Source organism: Ostrinia furnacalis, unplaced genomic scaffold, assembly GCF_004193835.3.
Source record: "Ostrinia furnacalis isolate ACB-3 unplaced genomic scaffold, ASM419383v2 OfSCF0695, whole genome shotgun sequence".
NCBI classification, from domain to species: Eukaryota; Metazoa; Arthropoda; class Insecta; order Lepidoptera; family Crambidae; genus Ostrinia; species Ostrinia furnacalis.
The window spans coordinates 236,424-259,164 of record NW_021130934.1 but is presented as its reverse complement, the minus strand read 5'-3'; the positions used below and the strand labels follow the sequence as shown (position 1 = coordinate 259,164).

The 22,741-nt window shown below is 38.4% G+C and overlaps 1 protein-coding gene across 1 annotated transcript; it reads right to left on the bottom strand.

Moving 5' to 3' along the window:
- Nucleotides 1-1,275: 1,275 nt before the first annotated feature.
- LOC114349680 (uncharacterized) lies at nucleotides 1,276-22,021 on the bottom strand. Its single transcript, XM_028300151.1, has 6 exons — nucleotides 21,995-22,021; nucleotides 17,157-17,560; nucleotides 16,450-16,749; nucleotides 15,221-15,337; nucleotides 4,457-4,573; nucleotides 1,276-1,580 (listed from the first exon to the last, which is right to left on the bottom strand). The coding sequence occupies exons 1-6, from the start codon at nucleotides 22,019-22,021 to the stop codon at nucleotides 1,451-1,453; spliced, it is 1,095 nt and encodes a 364-aa protein (XP_028155952.1). The 3' UTR covers nucleotides 1,276-1,450.
- Nucleotides 22,022-22,741: the final 720 nt, after the last annotated feature.

Genomic DNA, 22,741 nt, shown 5'->3' with positions numbered 1-22,741 from the left:
GTTAATACTGTTAATATGGGGATATCATGTAAAGGAAAAAATCATTGGTTGTATCAATTTAATTTTTATTTTATTACAAATCACATTTTTATTACTTATGGTAAGTCACTATATAAGTACAGTGGAGGCATTGGTTTTGGGATTGCTACAGTTACATTGACCTATTGGCGTTTGATTATTTCACAACCTTTACAGGCCTTGGGTTGAAAAACTTAATGGTGGGACTGTTCAATGCTGGGTCACTGTGCACAAGGCATGATGAATTCCTGGCGGCTATGGAGGAATTGAGCCCAGATGTTATGGCCATAAATGAGACTTGGTTGAGACCGGGGGAGGAGGAGCGAGCTCCTAAGCTGGCGGGCTACCGCCTGAAACATACTCCCAGACCGGCCCATGTGAGGAGGGGTCGGGGGGGCGGAGTCGGTTTTTATGTTCGCAAGAGTCTAAATGTAAGAGTATGTCCTCACCCTATCACTGTGGGATCGGTCGAGCAGATGTGGATCTCTGTGCGCGTGAATGGGCAGGCCATCGTTGTTGGCACTGCTTATAGGCCGCCCTGGCAGGATATTGACATTTTTCTGGACGCCGTCGCCGAGTCTGTTGCCTCTTTCACTGGGTATGGAGGGCTGGTCCTGACTGGTGACTTTAACATCAACCTTCTGGATGATGATGGTGGCGGCAGATGTGGAGCCTTGAAGCAATATATACATGGTCTTAACCTCAAGCAATTAGTTACGGAACCTACGCACTTCACGGACCACAGTAGTACCCTGATCGACCTCATATGTACCGATGTAAAGGCCCTTTTTATGTATTGTTTTGTAATGGAAATAACTTTTTATTGTAAATTTTATGTTAAATGTTTTAAATAATTCTTCCTGCTAATTATCGTATTGTCTGTGTTATTTTATTATTAGTATTACTTTAAATATTCGTGTCCACGTACCCCGCGACTAATAGTTGCTGCGTATCCCCTCTGTGCTGTTATAATTTTAAATATAAATAACATAAATTAACATAATTATTTTCTTTTTACACCAGGCTCGCCAGTAGGGATGCGCAGTAGCTGATAGGGCTTCCTGCTGAAAATCAGTGTCGGGATACCCTATTAAGGTGTCCCAACTAAAACTGAGCAGGCGCCCTATTAACATGCATTCGTCTCTTTCTTTTAAATGTGTTGTATTGTATTGTATGTGTGTTAATAAAAGTTATTTATTATTATTATTATTTATTAAATAAAAAAATCACAACAAGAAGCTTGGTAGAGTGATAGTTTTGTAGAAACATTTTATATGGGATGAGACTTTATAGTAAGTGCATTTGCTTGCAATTGCAAGAATGTTATACTATATGTACTCGTAACTAGCATTTTGGGAGTGAAATGCCGTAAAAGATGTGCAGACAACATTTCGAAGGACGTGAAGTAGTGAGTGGGCTGTCAGTTCTCTGCTCAAGTCTGGTGTGGTCTGCTGTCAGGTGGCCGATGGCTGAGCAGCCACGCCAGCATCCTGGCGAGCGCCTCGGGCTCCTCGCAGTGGATGCGGTGGCAGTGGCGCCGGCGCACGCGCGGACTTTGGCTCCTGGGGGTATACAGGGATATAGAAAATTAAACTTCATGTCAACCAATGAAGAATAGTTCAATATCTATTCTTTTGGTTCTCTCGCAACTATAGTCGTAATCCTTTAACCGCCTCTGTGATCTAGTGGTAAGACCACCTGCTTCAGACGCAGAGGTCCCGGGTTCGATTCCCAGTGGGGGCAGATTTTTCTGTTCGGTTTGGTTGGTGGTAGGTCTTGTTCCAAGTCCGCCTGGCTAGCTACCACCATCTTACCTAATAGTATAAGATCCCGCTATACAACGACCTTCATCGAGATGCTTATTTGATGAAACATATTTTATATTCAATTTAACATGTCAATAATTATATTGCTTAAGGGTTGCCTAATAAATTTCAGTCCAGGATATGATTAATTAATCATTAAAAAAATTTTTTTTTTTTAAATATTTCATCGGTTTGACTATTAAACAAACTCCATACCAATCGAAAGTATGAAGCCCATAGAATATGCAAACGTTAGGTTGCCTATTCTTTTCCAGTCATAACTCTCGGGTTGCCAGGTATAAACAGGTAAATTGATAGAGCATTTTGCATCGGTCTGATAATTTAATCAAATATAAATGAAAATAAAGATTATTTCATTATGAACACGGTGGTATAGGGTTGCCTGCGAAAAATCAGTCCTGAATGACGGTTGTCGAATTTTGTAAAGTGAAATTAAAACTGAAAGGTGACATTTTTCGAGTAGTTGGCAACATTTGGGAAAGACGAGTTGTATGAGGCGTTTGTGTGTCTTGTCAAGAGGTGTCGCTTGGGTGAAGAAATTTCTCCAGTGTTGCCATGCTTTCGGAGATTTGGTCCAAAAATGTCGAAAGTGGAAATAACGACTTCCGGTCAAAAATTTGGATGACGCCTCCTGCAAAAGGGTCGTACAAATGACATTTGACCATTTTCATCTCGATCACCTGGCAACACTTGCAGCTATGGGGAAAAGTATTTTTTTTCGACATGGGTGTCTTTAAAGTTAAGGACGGACAGAAGGAGATATGGCAGAAAAAATCCAAAAATGGGGTTTGGTCGGTTATACGACCCAGATTATGGGAAAAATCCGAAAATTCAGAAAATCAAGATGGCGACCGAGTGAGCGGCCATTTTGTAAAAAGTTTCAGATTTCTGATTTTTCAAATGCATTTTTTGGGCAGTTGGCAACATTTGGGAAACTCGAGTTGTATAGAGCGATTACGTAGTTTGCTAAGGAGTATCGTTTGGAAAAACAACATTTTCCAGTGTTGCCATACTTATTGCATTTTTCGCTTAATCTAGACCATTTTCCGCGCCGAAACCCATTTTTACTTTTTTTCTAACTTAAACCAATCCCGTGAAACAATTCCTTAAAACCACCCAAGTCCCAAAATTTTGTGGCCCCGTAACTGCCAGTGTTGCCAGGTAATCGAGATAAAAATAGTCAAATGTCATTAGTTTGACCTATTTGCAGGAGGCGTCATCCAAATTTTGGACCAAAAGTCGTTATTTCCATTTTTTACATGTTTTGACCAAATCTTTCAAAGTATGGCAACACTGGAAAATGTTGTTTTTCCAAACGATACTCCTTAGCAAACTACGTAATCGCTCTATACAACTCGAGTTTCCCAAATGTTGCCAACTGCCCAAAAAATGCATTTGAAAAATCAGAAATCTGAAACTTTTTACAAAATGGCCGCTCACTCGGTCGCCATCTTGATTTTCTGAATTTTCGGATTTTTCCCATAATTTGGGTCGTATAACCGACCAAACCCCATTTTTGGATTTTTTCTGCCATATCTCCTTCTGTCCGTCCTTAACTTTAAAGACACCCATGTCGAAAAAAAATACTTTTCCCCATAGCTGCAAGTGTTGCCAGGTGATCGAGATGAAAATGGTCAAATGTCATTTGTACGACCCTTTTGCAGGAGGCGTCATCCAAATTTTTGACCGGAAGTCGTTATTTCCACTTTCGACATTTTTGGACCAAATCTCCGAAAGCATGGCAACACTGGAGAAATTTCTTCACCCAAGCGACACCTCTTGACAAGACACACAAACGCCTCATACAACTCGTCTTTCCCAAATGTTGCCAACTACTCGAAAAATGTCACCTTTCAGTTTTAATTTCACTTTACAAAATTCGACAACCGTCATTCAGGACTGATTTTTCGCAGGCAACCCTATACCACCGTGTTCATAATGAAATAATCTTTATTTTCATTTAAATTTGATTAAATTATCAGACCGATGCAAAATGCTCTATCAATTTACCTGTTTATACCTGGCAACCCGAGAGTTATGACTGGAAAAGAATAGGCAACCTAACGTTTGCATATTCTATGGGCTTCATACTTTCGATTGGTATGGAGTTTGTTTAATAGTCAAACCGATGAAATATTTAAAAAATAATATTTTTTTAATGATTAATTAATCATATCCTGGACTGAAATTTATTAGGCAACCCTTAAGCAATATAATTATTGACATGTTAAATTGTATATAAAATATGTTTTATCAAATAAGCATCTCGGTGAAGGTCGTTGTATAGCGGGATCTTAGACTATAAGTCTGTCGCCATAACAACAATGTTAACAGCATTGTTGTGATGAGATTGGTTTTAATTTGTCATTTATTAGGTCTATTTTAATAGAGTTATTTGTGAGTCATCTTCATCACACTTCTGCTCCCAAGCTCACTAAGCCCTTCTCTTTCATACTTTTTTAATTACCTCTCTTGCAGTCTCTATCACACGTCTCCATTCATCACCGCTTTTGTGGTTTTTGTTTCATGTCTTCATTCATTCAACATTCATACATCGTCCACTGTTTTCTTCTTCTTTCTTTCTTCTTCAAGCCACCACGGCTTATACTCACGGTGTATAGTTGTTATCTGAGTGTAGCTCGCACAGCAGGCGGCGGCGGCACGGCTCGCTGATGGGTGCCAGTTCCGTTGCGCTGCTGTCAGATCTTCGGAACACCTGGTGAGGGAACCTGGAAGAAGGACACCCTCGCTTAGACCACTATGGAAGTGTAGGGTTCACGTCATGTCGCAACTGTTAGGAAAGACGCACAACAAGTAGATCCGTTCAGTAGAAACACGTTCTGTTTCACAGAGCTGAAATTAGTGACTGATGCTGGCTATGGTAGAGCATTTGTTCATAGTTACTAAAACATATTGTAACCTAAATACTAAATTGATATTGTGCTGTGTACTATCCCTAAATAAATAAACAGATTCAATATACTCGTATTTAACGCATTCAGGCTCGTACTACAGAAACTTAGTTTAAATTATAGTTACAAAACGGCAGCAATCTGGAGCCATTTATTAGCAAGTTTGTACGATTGCGTATGCTCGTAGTTAAAGCCTTAGGCTAGCAGTTATTTGACACTTATTTAACTTCCTATCGGAATGCTTCCTTAAACATGGAAACATGTTTATAATAACAGCCCCGGAGCCAGCGGCTCTGCGGGAGGCGTCAGTATCACGAGTCATTTCCATAGCCGACTTTCTGCTTGTGTAACGAGCGTCCTTCCGGCTAGGCGGCGCGTGCGCGTTTTGAAAGGCTTTATTTTGAAATTGCTAGTAATTTTGTGCTTAACTTAAGCATTCCTTTTCAGGGTTTTGTTACATATTTTGCCTCGGAAAGTCAAAATATAGAACTACACTAAATGTCCGGGGTATTCCCTCTATCACTAAGTTAAGTATTATTAAGGACCTCTGCGGTTCACGGGACCTACTAGAACCCTCTATATGTTTATGTAAAAATACTATATTAAGTCCTCAATATACTAAACTGTGAACTAGAACAAAATAACTGTTTTACTTCTAGGTCGATCGATAAATTAGCGAGCGTTTCCCGCATGACACTAGCACATGCGTTTGCGCACGTAACTGCGCCGCCCCGTCCATTCATGCGGGCTTTGGAAACGTTTGTGCCGTGCGCGCGTTATGCAACTTAAACTTATTAACGAAATGCTAAAAAAGTTTTTATGGTGTATTGCCAACACATACATTATAGAACCGTGTTTCCGACCGATGTTGTGTCATTCATGCGAAAGTAATATTTCATTCACACAGTACTTCGGTAGTGCTACTGCGTGTAATGTAACAATAGCCAAATATACTCGTACCTACTTATTCTGATAAATAAATCGTAATTTTAAATTAAATAAAACCATTTTTTGACAAAACTGAAGAAAATGTATTTTCACGGTATAGGTACTCGTATAGTCACGCTTTTATTTTTGAATGTTAGTAATAGTGATCTTATTCTTCTTTGACAAGTGAAAATAGTAAATCGTTTTATTTTTTCTAATAATAAAATAAAAAATAATAATCAAGATTTTTTGGTAAAGTTGCACTAAAATTGCTCACAAACAAACAAACAAAATGTGCTCCATTGAGCACAATAATTAAAGTGCATCAATTACAAATGTATAATTTGCATGTCCGATGTATAACGAAACTTTTCCAAGTATGACAGGCATGAATGATGATTACTTAGTTTCCACATGCCAATGAAATATCCAAGAAAATCGTGGCATTGAGTGCAGCCAGCGGCGACGCGCGCGCTTCCCATACAAATTGGGTGTTATGGGCTGACCATAGCTCAGTAATTGTTAGGGAGAATCCCGAATTTTTCATTGTTAATGATTTTAGGAAACGCAATTAAATAAAAAAGCAATGAAGCGTTTTTAACGTTAATGAAACTAATAAATTGAAAATAATTAGATACTTAGTACATAACGTTTTGCTATGTAAAATAACGAATTTGATATCAATTAGCATAACAACTGTTGGTCTTAGGTAAATAATCTGGTCAACCTTTTAATTACTCGTAACTGCAACAATCAAGTGCCCAATTCTCAAATTTTACGCTGCTGTATTTGTTGATAGTTAAGTGTTTATGGAGTTTAGATTCCCAGTTTGGTGTACATGAAACATCGTCGACATGTCAACATGATCGACCTGTCTCTACCATAAAAGGACTATTCGCTTCCTTAAGCCTTGTCATTCTTACTCGTATTGTTTCATCATCACCATAGAATGGTGACATATAAAAGGACAATGTTCGTTCTCCATACATTGTTCGCCTAAGAACCAACAATTTTGACATATTACTACCCGAAAGCGAAATAATACGATTCTGTGTGTAAGAACAATGATTCCTGATGGACACTTGCCATAAAATTAATGATTAAGAATATTAAATCACAGCGATTTTATAATATGTCGTTTATGACAACATGGCGTCTAATGTATTGTGTGAATGTATGAACACCGATTCGCGAAAAATGTTTTGTATTGTCGTCACGCCGAGTCGCAGCCAAATAGTATAAAATAATAGAACAAGTTTTAGAAATACAACTCGGCATTCCACTTTTACAATATGCCCACATATTGCACGTAAATAAACAACATGAATCGTAGGTTGTTTCCACCCTTGTCATCTGACACATGAAATAAACTCCTATTGTATTATAGATATCGAAGCCGAATCGTATATAATAATAGAATGGGTTTTGGAGATCACTCGGGGTTCCACTTTTATAAAATACCTACATATTACATAAAAATACCACGAATCATGAGTTTTCTTTTCACCATTTACATCTGACACGAGATAACAAACTCCTATCTCCATGACTACCATCGTAGTCTATGCCAAAGACTACAATATTTTAAGCAAGAAGTTTCAAACCTTAGCGGCTACGGTAACCCCTGGGCCACATACATCATGATAACATTCGGTCGACACCGGAACGAAGTCTTGCGATTATGCAAAAAAGCATCGTATTCTAGTGCGGCTATATCACGTTCAACCGGGGTTTTAATTCGACTAAAGTCCTGACTAAAGACTGGAAGAAAATACGCCGCATTGTATGAGCACTTCGTGTTCGTTAAAGCGGCTTCAGATCTAGAGCCCACATAGTTTTCTTTCCAATAATATCCGCAAGTAGCGCTGCATGATCTTTACAACAAAAACGGCAATAGTTATTAAGGTGCCAAAATTATATGATTACTTTGGCACGGTATTATACACGTTCGAAGATTTGTCATTTTCATTCATTTCTTCATCATCATCATCATTTCAGCCACAGGACGTCCACTACTGAACATAGGCCTCCCCCAATGACTTCCACATCGCACGGTTGGTAGCGGCCTGCATCCAGCGCCTTCCCGCTACCTTTATCAGGTCGTCGGTCCACCTTGTGGTGGGTTGACATTGCAGAATATGACTTTTGATAGGTTCATCATAGAATTCGGCGGGGATATCCTCACGGAGGAAGTTCGTAAAAGGGCGGAACAAGATCTTATAATAATGCAAGGCCGAAGCTGTTACGCGCGTGCTCCTACGTGTAATCCGGCGAGTATGCAATAAATAGTAATGTCTGGTAAATAGTGGTAATACGTATCGTTCGTTCGTTCGTTTCAGCCGAAAAGACGTCCACTGCTGGACAAAGGCCTCCCCCAAGGATTTCCACGAAGACCGATCCTGCACCGCTCGCATACAGGCACCTCCCGCGACCTTCACCAGATCGTCGGTCCACCTAGTGGGAGGCCTGCCCACGCTACGTCTTTCGGCTCGTGGTCGCCACTCAAGAACTTTCCTGCCCCAGCGGCCATCAGCTCTACGAGCTATGTGCCCCGCCCCGTCTATGTCTGTATGCGCTACGATTACAGGGTATCATTTTGCATAGTCGCAAGACTTCACTCCGCTGCTGTCAAATCAATGTCGCATAATGTTATCGCAATGTGTGTGGCCCTTGGCCAAATCACAGAAGCCTATGCGAAGAAAGAGCACTTGAATGACAATAAAAATCAGGGTTACCATTTTATAAGATTTCCTCACTATTGAGGGTAACAAAGTAACATTAATAATCTAGCCATTAATTACATTTATTACCTATACGAGAAAGTAAAGCAACATGCGGTTTTATTTTAATTTGTAAAATATTAAACCCCTCATATTTGTAACAGTTTGTTCCAAGTTTAGTTTTACTGTTTTGTTAACAGTATTGCTGTTTCAGCTGTCACTGTGAAGCTTTGGGAAAATAAATAAATAGAAAAAATATTAACATAAATATTTATTTAAGTTTTTATGTTCATTATCATAATATGCCAATTTAAGTTACACTGTGTGACAGTCTTTGACACTAAACAAACTCTTCAGCTTAATAATACCTACCTACAGGGCGTTTTTATAGTTACTCTTGCTGATGAAACAAGAAGGGTTGATTCTACTACTGAAATACAACTACTTTTCTTACAGGACCAATATCAAATTCTCAAAAAAATTCACATCCTCGTGATGGTGATAATTTCTATGGAGGGGTTTTTTTTATATTCGGTCTCTTGGGATAAGTTATTCCATTTGAGCAGTAGAATTAATCCTTTTTATTCGATCACATATAAAAACAACACAAGTGTTTAGGAAAACTTCTTCTTTGGTATGGTATCACTACGGAGTTATAATGTCGGCAACTCTGTATCACTGACTTGTAACTTTCAAACAGTATGAATAATAAGGGCACCACATTGGTTTTCTTTCTGAAAAAAGGCTTTCACTTTTAGTACTAACCCTTTAGCACTATTTCATTGAAATAAAAATACAATAAACGCACAGAAGACTGAAATTGAGTCAACTGACGTGACATTTATAATTTGTTGACATTATGACAGTTTGACAAGACTAGGGATTGAAAAAGTTTTAATTGAAAAAGTAAAATGACAATTTATTAAAACGATTCACAAGGATATAATCGATTAAAAATATTTATAAAATGTTCTGATACTTGCCTGTAGCGATTATCCAATCCTGGTTTCTACTGAAAAACTACTTCGTGGCAAGATTTTAATAAAATAATAAAATCTTTATCTTCTCTTTCACAATCTATAAAAGTTCATTTGGTCTATTATTAATGTGCTATGAATGAGGGTTTTCGCGATTGAAAAATCCGCGAGATGGCAATACGTAGACGCGAGGTCCAAATGCTGCATGATTGGTGGATATCTGTCAATGTCATGTCAAAAATAACCAATCATGCAGCATTTGGACCTCACGTCTACGTATTGCCATCTGGCGGATTTTTCAATCGCGAAAACCCTCATTGGCATAGATTATGAGAGACTGGCAACTATACTAGGTTGATATCAGGTGATCCGTCTGCTCATTTGCCTCCTGTCACATAAAAAAAATATATATATGTTTCTCACACTTCAACTGGCATTGGATTCAACATCGGATTCTGACACTTTTACAGTTATGATACCATGAATATCAGTTTATGGTCCTAATTATTTTTATTTTATTTACGACCTTCGACCAGTTGGACACTTTAGATAGCTTCTTGTAATAGTGTCAATATCTTTTTAGCTTTTAACGCAAATCTAGTCTTCAAAGCAGTTTAATCGATTTATTTTATTTTCAAAATCGATATTTTATTGTCTATGATGGCCGCAGGAACATCACTATACATGGACTCCCAGCAATAAAGTACGGTAATGCCTCGTACAGATTTTATCGGCAAAAATTATGGAACTTGATAGGTTTTAGACCATGCCACGTACCAAAACGTCCGGAAGTTGTAATAGTATTATAGAATAAACGTTAAAAGACTTATTTATTTAATTTTTCAATGCTTAAGTGTCCATTAGAACGAAAGGGTGCTTAATGTATTAAAAAAAATAGAAAATAATTATGATGGGTTAATGTTTTTTGGCGGTTTTTTAGGCGGTTTCTGACAATGTCCTTTCAAATTAATTTATTTTGCAAGTAGGCCTATAACAAGCTCTTTTACACGTCTTAGTTTTACAGCTTTAACTCTACCACTGCTTCGGGACAACAACTGGGCTTGTGCTGAGAAGCAGCACAAAAAGAAAATAATATCATAAACTAAGCAGCCGCCCGCGACTTCGTACGCGTGGATCTCGTTTTACCCCTTTAGAAATAGAAATAGAAATAGAAATATTTATTTGTCTTTGAATAGGGTGTACAGAAGGTCGAAAATAACAAAATATGATCACCTATCCAGCCATCAACAATAGCATGCAAATATATCGAAGAAACAAAAGGAGTTAAATTTTGCAAAATCCCGTCTTAGTGAGCACCTACGTTCTAAAAGGTACCCCCATGCAAACTTTGAGACTAGCACTTGGAGTTTCTGAGATTTCGTGATGAGTGAGTCAGCCAATCAGTGACCTTTCGCTTTTATAGATATAGATTATTGAGGATAATAATGTTTCAATTAGCACCATATTGTCCTATCACATTCCTGAACCTGGTCACCCTATCGGTATCGTATCCGCGCGTAATCAGTCCGATATGAGGAAGTGGTGGGCAATGCGCGGGCGCACGCCACGCGAGGCGCCGACCACATGTAACCGCGGCCGCATGCGCAGCGCTTGTATAACAGCACGATTGCTTTTAGACAAATCGCCTCGCCAAATTAACTGGCTCTATACATGCGACTGAAGCACAGTGTTATTTATATGCCTCAAGCAACCGATTTGTATTGTTGACAGTGTTGTTTTATATGTTAACTAGCTTTCCGCCCGCGGCTTCGCCCGCGTGGAATTTTGTCTGTCACAGAAAAACTTTATCGCGCGCGTCCCTGTTTCAAAAACCGGGATAAAAACTATCCTATGTTCTTTCCCGGGACTCAAACTATCTCTATGCCAAATTTCATCAAAATCGGTTGCGAGGTTTAAGCGGGAAAGCGTAACAGACAGACAGACAGACAGACAGACCGAGTTACTTTCGCATTTATAATATTAGTTGGGATTAGTTGGGATGTGTCGACAATGTACACCGTGCAGTGTACAAAATTAAACTTGAGCATTGCACAATTAGCGATAGAGAAATAGACGCTCTTTCAGTTATTTCGCTTATCTGTTTCATTCTTCAACTTTTCATTTATTCCTGTAACAACTATAACTAGTTTCATCAATATCTATTCAGCAAGTTTAAAAGCTATAAACTTCAGTGAATTGCAAAGATTACACACGTAGTTACAATAAAAATTTACATAATATGTAGAGGTATTGTTCCTGTATGTACCTACTGTTAAGAGCGTTGTAGCAAAAAGTTGGCGTTCGAATTTTAGGTTTTTATTGCTTGACGTCGCGTAGTGAGTGCGCAAACTGCATTTATCTGTACAATTTCAACGCTGCGTCGACTAAACGATCTTAATCCGTAGTTGTATCGTACCTAAGACAGTACATCATACATATTAATAAAGAAATAATGTATAATTTACCTATTTGATTTTTTCTCAGATCAGACTTTTAGCAAAATCAAGTTACGTAATTAATGTATTTTTTACACTAGTAAATCCCGCGACAAGTTTTTAATCTTTAAATTGAGTAAAGTAATAAGTTGATGGGTTTGAAAGAATTTATGTTTTATTTTATTATTTTTACAGCATCAAAAGCTTGTTTATGAAAAATATTTACTATTTAAATTTTACTTTTGACTTTTTAGTTTTTATGATGCGGGATGGAAAAATTAAAATTTATTCTGATTTTGTGACGTTTCCGCACATAAATATGGAAAGGTTAAATAAATAGAATGAAATGTATGAAAACGAGCGTGCCATTTTTTAAACGTTATCTATAATATCTGTGTCCATCAAAGAGCTCGTAACTAAACATCGTAAGCGTTGACATTGGAGCATATGCTCCACGCCACAGACGGGACCTTGACATTGGAGCATATGCTCCACGCCACAGACGGGGCCTTGACGTTGGAGCATATGCTCCACGCCACAGACAGGCGCGTCACTTCTTCTCGCCCGGCTGGCTAACCAGGATACCCGATGTGGCGGCTCGACAATTTGAACGTGCTCGCTGGGCTCGTCGAATTCGACGGGCTCAACGGGCTCGACGAGATATGGCTCTGCTGCAAAAAAAAAACAACAATATGTAGCAACAGAAAATTATGTTGAAAAAAACCGGCCAAGTGCGAGTCGGGCTCGCGCACAAAGGGTTCCGTAGCAGCAAATATAATAAACTTATTATGTCAATTTATACACCTGGTGAATGGAGCCTAAACTCTCCCGATATTTTGCCTTGTACTTTTATGTATGAATATTAATTTTATATNCAATAATAGTACTATGTTTCTTCTTAAGTATAAAGTAGTTTATGTTGCCAAATGACTTTTAGATTATGAGATGTGACCTGTTTTCTTGCAGTAATTTTCTCGAATTTTGACTATCTTAGACATGATAAAAATGCATTTTAATGAATTAAACATCAAAATTTTCTCAATACACTTTCTTCTTCAGGGTATGCTTATTCTAATGAATACATTCTATCTTCTTACTTAGAAATAAAGGACATCATCCACGTTTCATATATTTTTGGTCCAAAATCAAAAGTGCCGGCCAACAAAAAAAAGTGCTGTATTCTGACAGAATACGTCTGCCTTAGCATTTGTTACTATGGCACCAAAGCCGTAGCTCCACTGTGCGTCGAGTATTTGAGATCTAAAAGTCATCGACTATTCATACATTTTTTGTTCAAAATGAAAAGTGTCGGCCAATTAAAAAAAAAGTGCTGTATCCTGACAGAATACGTCCGCCTTAGCCAGTGGCGGATTAACGTATAAGCACTACAAGCACATGTGCATGTGGATTGAGTGATCCTTGCTTCAATCTTAACAAAAATCGAGGAAGTTTTACTTAAAATATGTTACAACATTGCGATGAAGTTTAAAAATTTGTTAAACCTAAGATAAAAATGTTATGGCCAATAAATAGGAGCACTCATACCGCACGCTTTAAGAAAACGTCAACATGTTTATTTCAGAAAATAAAGCCTTTCCACTTCTTTTTATAGTATAGAAAAATTGTTAAGAATATGTTAAAACTATTAACAAATTCAGAAATTCCTTGCACGTCCCGTTCCAAAGTTATGACGATTATTTAGGATCACTCACACCGCACACGGGCCGTATGAGTGCTCTTCAAAATAATGACTTTTTATTAATAAATACGTTTTATTTCTGTTGGGAAATGTGTGCAAACTGACGAGCGAATTTGTTAAAGAATAAGTGTGACAAAACTTAAAAGCTGAAAAATGCCCCTATAACCGATGGTTTTTATTACTTTGTATTATTTTCTATCGTATTACCTTCGTAAAACCAAAAATCGCATGTCTCTATCCCTATCACAACGTTTGCAATGATCGTTTGAACTAAGCCTCTCCGGGCGCGCCATTCAACGCTTCGTTAACAACGAAACTGAAAATGGCTCTAGATTTGTAATTTTGATAAAGACAAGTTATATTTCAAATAAAAACAAAAGATTTCGAAGTAAAATAAGTATTTTAGTTAAAATTAAAATTGTCTCTACCTGTAGCGGAGAATAATGTTGTGGCAGGCCTTTGTTCAAACGATCATAGCAAATGTTGTGATAGGAAAATAATTGTGTATTTATATGTGTATAATGTATATATTTATAAATGTATACATAAAATAAACATGTGATGTGAAAAAAGAAGAGAAACAAAAGAAGTGTGCTAGTGTAAGACTATCGTTGTGGTTGCGTTTAGAATCTTTCACAGCTTAATGATTACTAACTGCTCTGCTGAACGATCCTTCTCAAAACTAAAAAGGTTAAAAAACCCGCAAAGAACAAAAATCCGTCCAGACAAGCTTAATTCTTTAGCATTAATGTGTATTGAGACAGACATACTTCGTCAGATAAATTTCGACGATGTAATCTCGGAGTTTGCTCTGATTAAGGCAAGCAAAATAATGTTTTGAGTTTTAAATTTTACCTACTACACTTCCTATTTTGATGAACTTTCATTTTATACTTTCTACCTTCCATTCCATTCCTTCCATTTCCATTTAAGCAATAGAGGGCCTACACAGGCTCTGTGCTTAAGGCCTCGGATACTCTTAATCCGCCACTGGCCTTAGCATTTGTTACTATGGCACCAATGCTGTAGCATCACTGTGCGTCGAGTATTTGAGATCTAAAATTCATCGACGATCATACATTTTTTGTTCAAAATCAAAAAGGTCGGCCAATAAAAAAAAAATGCTGTATTCTGACAGAATACGTCCGCCTTAGCATTTGTTACTATGACACCAAAGCTGTAGCACCACTGTGCGTCGTAGTATTTGAGATCAAAGTCAGTCGTTTCATATATTTTTAGAACTCAAATACCACGATGCACAGTGGTGCTACAGCTTTGGTGCCATAGTAATAAATGCTAAGGCGGACGTATTCTATCAGAATACAGCACTTTTATTTTTTGGCCGGCACTTTTGATTTTGGACCAAAATGGATGATGTCCTTTGTTGTAATATTAGTTCAAAGTTGTGCCTTCGCGAGTTACCTGGAAATCGGGCTTTCGAAATTCGCTGTTTTCGTAGGCAAAAATCCAATTTGAACGAGATTTTGTCAATAGACATTCCGTAAAAACGTATGATAATTACGATGATATAAGTCAAAAGAAGCTATAACAATAAATTATATGACTAAAATCATTTCGAAATCTGCCAAATTCTCGATTTCTGCATGAAAAATGTGACAACGCTCTTAAATAATTTCAGTAGTTCCTTCTCCGCCTCCTGCTCGAAAATGAAAATAATGTGACTTAATACCACAGAGATGACTTACTGGCTTTCAGGCCCCGTAGACTCCACAGTGATGATATTTGGCGTTAGTGCCGATATGATGAGGCCCACGGGAATGAACGCTGTCACCAGGCGGAGTAGGTTCTTCCATGGGTTCACTCTGAAAATATTTTTGGTTATTGCATTTTGTGGTCTCATTTGGCCCTTAGAAATATTAACAGATAGTGTAATTTATAATTTTTCAAAAATATTTATATCTGACATGGCCAGGCATTTTCAACTGAGTTGAGCCAATGTCTTGGAAAAGTGATTTTATATTGTTTATGCATAGAAAACATTGCGTGTTATTGTTAAACCACTTGCTCGACTCTATCCAATGGTATCAATTACAACCAGGAGTACGAACTTACAACTGATATTATACCATTTCAGCTCTACTCGTATCTAATAGACGGTTAGCAATTTGCTGACCGGAAACTCTTAAACGCAATTACTACCGCTTTGCATCGATATCGAGAGCAGCGTTTAAGAAATTACATGACACATTAACAAGGTATTTGAGTTCGGATTATAAGTCCGAATCGAATTTTAGAGAGGTCCGGCCATTACTCATACTGGGCTAGGCGGCTGCACACGGGGCGTTTCGAAATATTTTCGGGCGAAATATTTTCCGTTATTTAGCAGTAGGTGAATTTTATTATGACATTTTGAGATATTTTTATTATCACCAAACCATTGGTTTCTTAGATTTTTCCAAATTCAGATGGTAAGTCTAAATTAAAAATAAATCTAATAGAACGGCCACGTTACAAAACTGACCACACAGGTCAAAGTAATCATAGCTAATGGGGACTGTTTTTACTTTGACCCGACCGCAGACCGCATCCAGTGTGACAAATTCTTACTTACATGTTTAGGAGTGAGGTTTTATACCCAAGGTAGGTTTTATTTATTGAAAAGTACCCTTTCGTTGCGTCGTTTGAACAACTCGTGTGTGACCGGCCTAGCATCATAATGATTAATTCAGCGTCCGGTTGGCAGTGAAAGGACCCGCGCAGGCGCAGTCTTTATTACGCTCTTTTACTTTCGCACTCTACTCCTTATTTTGTTTATTGACGCATTCATATTTTATGTTTTTCCTCGTTTATGTGATCTGATAAAATCTGCAATCAGCAGTCGACTTGTAAACAGTTTTTTGGAAAACACTCGTATTTCTTTCGTACAAGCTTAAAGTGCTTACCTACATCAAATGGTCAAACGTACGAGACTTACCGTTTCTTAACATCCACGCTGTTATTGTGGTTCTCTTTCAAATCGTCAAAGTTGAGGCCGAAGTCCTCGTCGTCAGGCCTCTCAGTGAAGGCCTCCTGCACCGGGGCCTTGTACAGGCCTCCTGCCGGGACTCTCATGGGCGCCTCCATGGTGGGCTTGGAGTCCAGGCCCTCCGACGGCCTCCAGGAGTTCTTGCCCCTGGTGAGGACGCTGCCCTCGATCTTGTAGGGGAACTCGTGCTGTCTGAACACGTCTTTTGGGGGGCTGTAGAGGATTGATTTGAAGTTGTCCTTTTGGAAGCTGTGGATAAAATAAGGTTTGCTTTTAAATGTTTTGTCATTTTATAGCACAATAATTACGTTTACCCACTGGCTACGGCCAGGAAAACATTAAAAAGCGAAAAAGCTAAGTATTATTATTGTTTGTTATTTCTTGACTAATTGTTTACTGAATTAATTTGTAGAAAATTTGAGCAAATCGCAAAAATATTACAGTTGTTTTCGTTATTTCATTTCATTTTACTCGTATTTATTTATTTTTTGTTAATTCTTGACTTTCTCAAAACTGAATTAATAATATTTTTTAATAAACATTACAGATAATTGTAATGTTTATGTAGAAAACTAAATAATATAATACTGCCTATCACAAAAATACATGAATAGTCTTCTAAAAATCAACTCTCCATAATTAGAAGAGTAGTTTACCTCACAAATCCAGATGGAGGTTTCTTCAATGGTCTGAACTCCCCGATCGTGGCTCTCGTGGGGATGATCTCCAAGCTGTCGTCCTCAAAGAACGTGCCCAAATGTGGACTCGGCTTGAACTCTTCGCTCATATTCTTCATCTTCTTTTCTTGCTTCACTGCCTCCATCTCTGTTTCCGAGCTGTTGGTCATTTTTTCGTAGCTCGATTCCGCAAATGCTGTCTCCAGCTTCCAGACGGTGGCGTCTCCGTTGATCTTGTTCTTTTCTTTGCTGTCATTTCTGGTGATGTTGGAGACTGGGTACAGGGTGGTGGTGTTCTTGAACGCATCGGGAGGGACGTCCTCGAGGCTCTCCGTCACTCTGTGGCCGGCGGTTGTCGCGATCACCAGGGCGATGAGTATTAGCTAGGAAGTTAGTTAAAATGGTGTAACGATTGAGTCTGTTTGTAATGTACCTACCGAAAACCTGACAGTAAAATGCTATTATTTAAAGACAAATAATGATTTTAATTAATTTATTTTTAAACTTAAGTATTATTTAGCAATGTCTCCTAAGTTAAATATAAAAATACATGAATTTTAATAATTACTATTAAAACAGATTAATGCACGACGGTAAAGCATTAGTCTCTTATGTTCCCAAACAATTAAAAATTAATCGTTCAATTAATGAAATTAATACATTTTGCGAGAGAAAATATTAGAAAATAATCATCCTCATAGAACTAGTGGAAGAAAGCAACCGAACAAGTGCCACAAAGTAAAGAAGCACATAAACTACTGTATTTATCGATCACTGATTCCTCCTAATTAGTGACTTGATTAAAAATCAACACGTGATTGATTTGACTTCTCGCTACAATTATTAAATAAGTTAAATAATTAGTTGATTGGAATCAATTGCATTAAAAGAAATAAGTGTAAATGTATTTAAAAATTAAAACGATTTACTGAAAACCACAGCTATGGTAAGGCTCGGATAGTGCTTACTGGGCGATGCAAATGGTGTAATACCACAGATTTAGTATTTAACTTTCGCTCCTGTGATTCTACCCCCCACGGCGCCGAAGGCTGTAAGTCGACAAAGCGCCAGCCGCGTGAAAGCTGGAGGCGATCTTTAGGGCCAAGGGTCAAAGCTTCATTGCTCAAGCTTTTTCTATCTTTACGTTTGATCGGGATTGCTAGCTGGATTGGAAACGCTTAAATTATCAAATGATTGGAATTTATCGCATTTGAACAGAATAATCAAATTATATTTTTTTGTAAGTTCAGTGAAACTAGCCTTCATAAAATTTGTTATTGATTTGATGACAGATAATTTACGTAATATAGTTTTTGTGTATGCTTATAAATATTATTTAATGAGGTTAGAACTCTGGAAATCAAAAAAATTAATACAATATGAATAATTGAAACGTGTCATTGCGTATTTGGTCAAAATAATTTCCTTTTATTGTAATTGGTTGTGATGAACGCACAATATCCAATTGCTATCGTTTTCAAATAATGACGTATTACATAATTGTTAAAAAAAATGCGTAGCTGGTGTTTTAATAGAAGTATAATGTTATATTAAATTAATGATTAATCGGCTTTCGCCGGAGCCTTATCGTATTTTGCGGAATAGAAGAAAATTATCTGTCTTTCTCAATTCTCATTTTCATCATGTGAAAATAGATTAGCATGGCAACTTTGTGATTGCGGAAAGTAAGGCAAGCTGTTGCATACTACTGCATACGTGTTACGAGAGTTAAGCGTAGAGAAGTGTATTTGAGCTTAAGCTGCAAGTCACCGCGCGGTCATAGCGGGGAGCGCATTGACACTGCGCAGTGGCTTACTGTTTGGGTGAAAGTGAGCCGCGTTGCGCAAGCGACTGGCCGACTCCGCGCGTCAGGCTGGCCACACACTAGACATAGAGGACCTCAGTGGGCTGACAAAATGACATTAAATGTATGACGGATTGTACAGCGCCCCTAGCGGAAACGTTCAAGAACTAAAATTTTAATACATTTTTTAAACGCGCTCACTAGTGAGCAAATTCACAAACAGTTGATGTAAACTCACACTCAGCCCATTGGACTGATTTTAAAGTTTTCTTGGTCCTTACGACCAGCTGGTCGCGTTACACAAGACGGAAATCAAGATCGTAGAGTTAATTATTGGTAGGATTAGTCTGGGTTTTCCCGTCATTTATTAGAATCCTCGTCCTAGCCTTGTTATTATAACAACCACATATATTTTTTACTAGCGTGATTTAAAGGAAACATTTGTAAAGGTAGACCAAGATAGGCGGTCCTAATAACGGTGCTTAGTGGCATTTTACTAATTTCAATTAACGTGTTTGGTTTAATTGGTATTTACATCGGGTAAACGACATCACGTTCACCGCTCTAGTGCGCAACCGCCATAACTTACATCCGACAATTTATCGTTTTCGCCGAATTCGGACGTTTCCAAGTTACGAGTATATCCTTGCGTTTATTTCTTTTCCGACATTCTTTTTACATAACGCTATGGAAATGTCAAGGTGAAACTTTTATGGAATCAATAGAGCCGCGGCATGAATGGCCATTCACAAGTCGAGATAAGGCGTCGGAAGCATTTTTAACATGTGTAAAGGTGATGAGGACGTGTTTGGACAAATTTATGAGGCTGATAGTGACGTTGTGCAACGCGAAACGTCGCTTTTGGGCTTATTTAAGAACATGAGTGTGTTGCAATAGAATTTCCCATCACAAATATTACATAAATGAGCGTTACAGCAAACTTTCATCCCTTATAAACAATAAAAAACAATCAATCTTCAAAAGCTTATAAGGTGCTCGCACACAATAAAGCTTTACAGTTAGTCAATGCTTGATAGATAAGTGTATTGATTGAGCCTGTTTTAAATAGATGTATCTATCATCTGACGGTTGATTAATGATATGAGGCGAGAGAATAATAGAAGGCCTCTAACTGCTTGCCAAATATTTAAGATCTGGGTCACGTCATCCATCGTTATCAGAGATCGATGTTTGCGCAGCGCTTGGAGAGTGGGCTCTCGCGCGCGAAGAGCTTACTCGTACCTAGTTTTATGTTTCAAACTTGGTGAACAACTTTCAGACATTTTTGAGCTTGGTTACTTAGGCCATCAGTCTTGAATCATCTTTAGTCAGTACCTACATACTTAATGTTACTTTTCTTGTAGATTTCGATTCAAGAACGTTTCGTCCATCTCCTTTTTGCAGGTAGATAAGTAATTGATAAACGGTGATGTAAAATTGAATTCGATTTTTAATTTTAATCGGAATTCACAATGTTTTATAGGCTATTATCGCTCGTTAGCAAAATTACTTATTTCGTTCTTAGAAAAGATATGAAGTAGATATGGTATGTGCGTCTATGACCCATAAAAGTTATTTATCAATATCCGATGCGATTAGTAGAATTTGCAATGTGAGAAAATGCGACTTGTACCTATCTATCATAAACAACAAAAACATCATTAATAAGATTTGACAAGCTAATCGCGGCTGGAATTATAAGGGTTATGTCATCGGACCGCTGGCACGAATCTAATAAAATTATAACCAGTAACACTATCCTGTGCAACTGTGCAAGACTGTCCACATTAGTTCTCGAGCCTTTTTCTTTCTTTGATTTGAATGTTAAATTCAAGCAAGCTTCCTGAAATATGATTAGGCAAATGCGTCCATCTCTCTTTCACACCATAACTCTTATGTTATTAATATCTACAGCTTACTGCCTGAGAAAAGTAGAAGGGACAAATGACAATCTAAGGTAGAGATACTCGTGTTCAACACGGACCGTACTTATTCATTCATGTGCTTTTAGTAGATACAGGGCCGTCTTTAACCCTAGGCACTTAAGAATCTTAAGGATCAAGGGGGGCCCTTATCATCTGGAAAAAGGGCCCTGGGCACGTGCCCACTGAGCACTTCAGTGGGAAAGAGGGGCCTGAGTAGATACACGGATACAGAATCTTACGTACCTACACTTCCGGAAATCTAAAATAAACCTTCAATTTGTTCAGGTCATTTAGGCACTTTACGAAAAACCTGTTCAGTGTCTTATATTACTCAATAGCTTAGCTAGAAATGAGTTTACTCTATCAGTTTCTATTGCGACATTCCTCGGCACAGATTCGCAGGTGCCTTCGCGAAAGCGGCGCGCGCCGTGGGAACAAAGTGTTGCGTCGCCACCGCTTATGTCATGTCATGCGTGACGGATCGGTGCCGCACTGTTACTGGGCCAGTAAATCTATGCGAACTTGTTACCATGTGCAAATTATGTGTCTGTCGCTAAGCTGGAGCTACTCTACTACAGAATACCCAATGACTCTACATAATATGACATACCTTGTCCTGTGTTGGGTAGTTTTCTGAGCGTAGCTATACAAAATTAATAAATGCAGGCAAACTAATTTTGTAATATACGTTTTCAATCAGCTTAATATTTTTTCTCTTAGCAGTCATAGATAAGTTTGTGTGTGTGCACATCATTATAGTTGATGATACTCTATCTTCTACTGGCTTGAAGATTATTAAAGACAATTTCCGATGACGTTTATAGTGGTGTTCCATTGATTAAGCAGTGATTAAGTTGTGGACTACTGTGAATTATACGGTGCAATTACTTCTTTAAATGTTATTTAATTTGTATTACTCACCATATTTATCTGTATAATGACATGTTCTCCATGTGACTGGCCCGCGGCGCGTGCGCCTCCTATTTATAATATCTCCAAGAGCTCGCCATTGTCGCATCTGCTTCGGTGAAAACGACAATTTTCCGCCAGGTACACTGACTGGAATAATTACTTGCACCAAAACATACTCGTCGAGTTGCTTTAACAATGGACATTATATCACGCTTGGAGGGTAATGCCGTTTTATAAAGGTACCAAAGATGCAACTCTCTAGTAGACCTTCCTAGGGCACACCATACGGACAGAGGAGACTTGAGAGTGCTGGTAGTGCAAAATTAAATAGCCAATATAGGTACATCTGTCGTCTTCCATACGGGTATAAACAGAAGAAAGATACCTATTTCTTCACCGGGCCCAGTCGTGGTAAAGTAGTGGTGGCGCTTTGCAAAGACTAGAGGATTCATGGGCCTAGGCGAGTCCCAAAGGCCACATCAGTTCTAAATCATCAGTGCGTTGTGTTGTATGTACCCAACTAGACACTACGTTGTGGTCCAAGGATGCATTTTCACTTAGTTTGAAATACATTCGACTTAGGGAACTCTACCCTTGGTCCTGACAGGACACACCGGTCCAGATAGACAAACAAATCAAAAAACATTACTCTCTTTTCTACAACGGGGCTAAGATACAAGACTTATCGTAGCCGAGAGTACGTGCGCGTGCGCCGACCATTGTTGCGGCGTCCCGCGCGACGTCGCCGGGTAATCGCTTCCACGTGTTGCGCGCACGCGTCGTTAGGCAATCGGATCGGACACCAGGAAGCGTCACGATCGCACTGGGGCTAAATCGATTTGGAGTGGACATACTCGAAGAGGAGTCAAGATAGTAGCATCACGATCACACCGGAGTTAAATCCGTTTGGAGTGGATATAGAA

Excerpts from the sequence above, each read along its gene's own strand:
- LOC114349680 (XM_028300151.1), bottom strand. The coding sequence starts at position 22,021 with ATGTCCATTGTTAAAGCAACTCGACGA. Across the intron at positions 17,561-21,994 it reads TTGTTAAAGCAACTCGACGA|CTAATACTCATCGCCCTGGT; the intron begins GTATGTTTTGGT and ends CTAACTTCCTAG. Across the intron at positions 4,574-15,220 it reads TCTACGGGGCCTGAAAGCCA|GTTCCCTCACCAGGTGTTCC; the intron begins GTAAGTCATCTC and ends TCCTTCTTCCAG.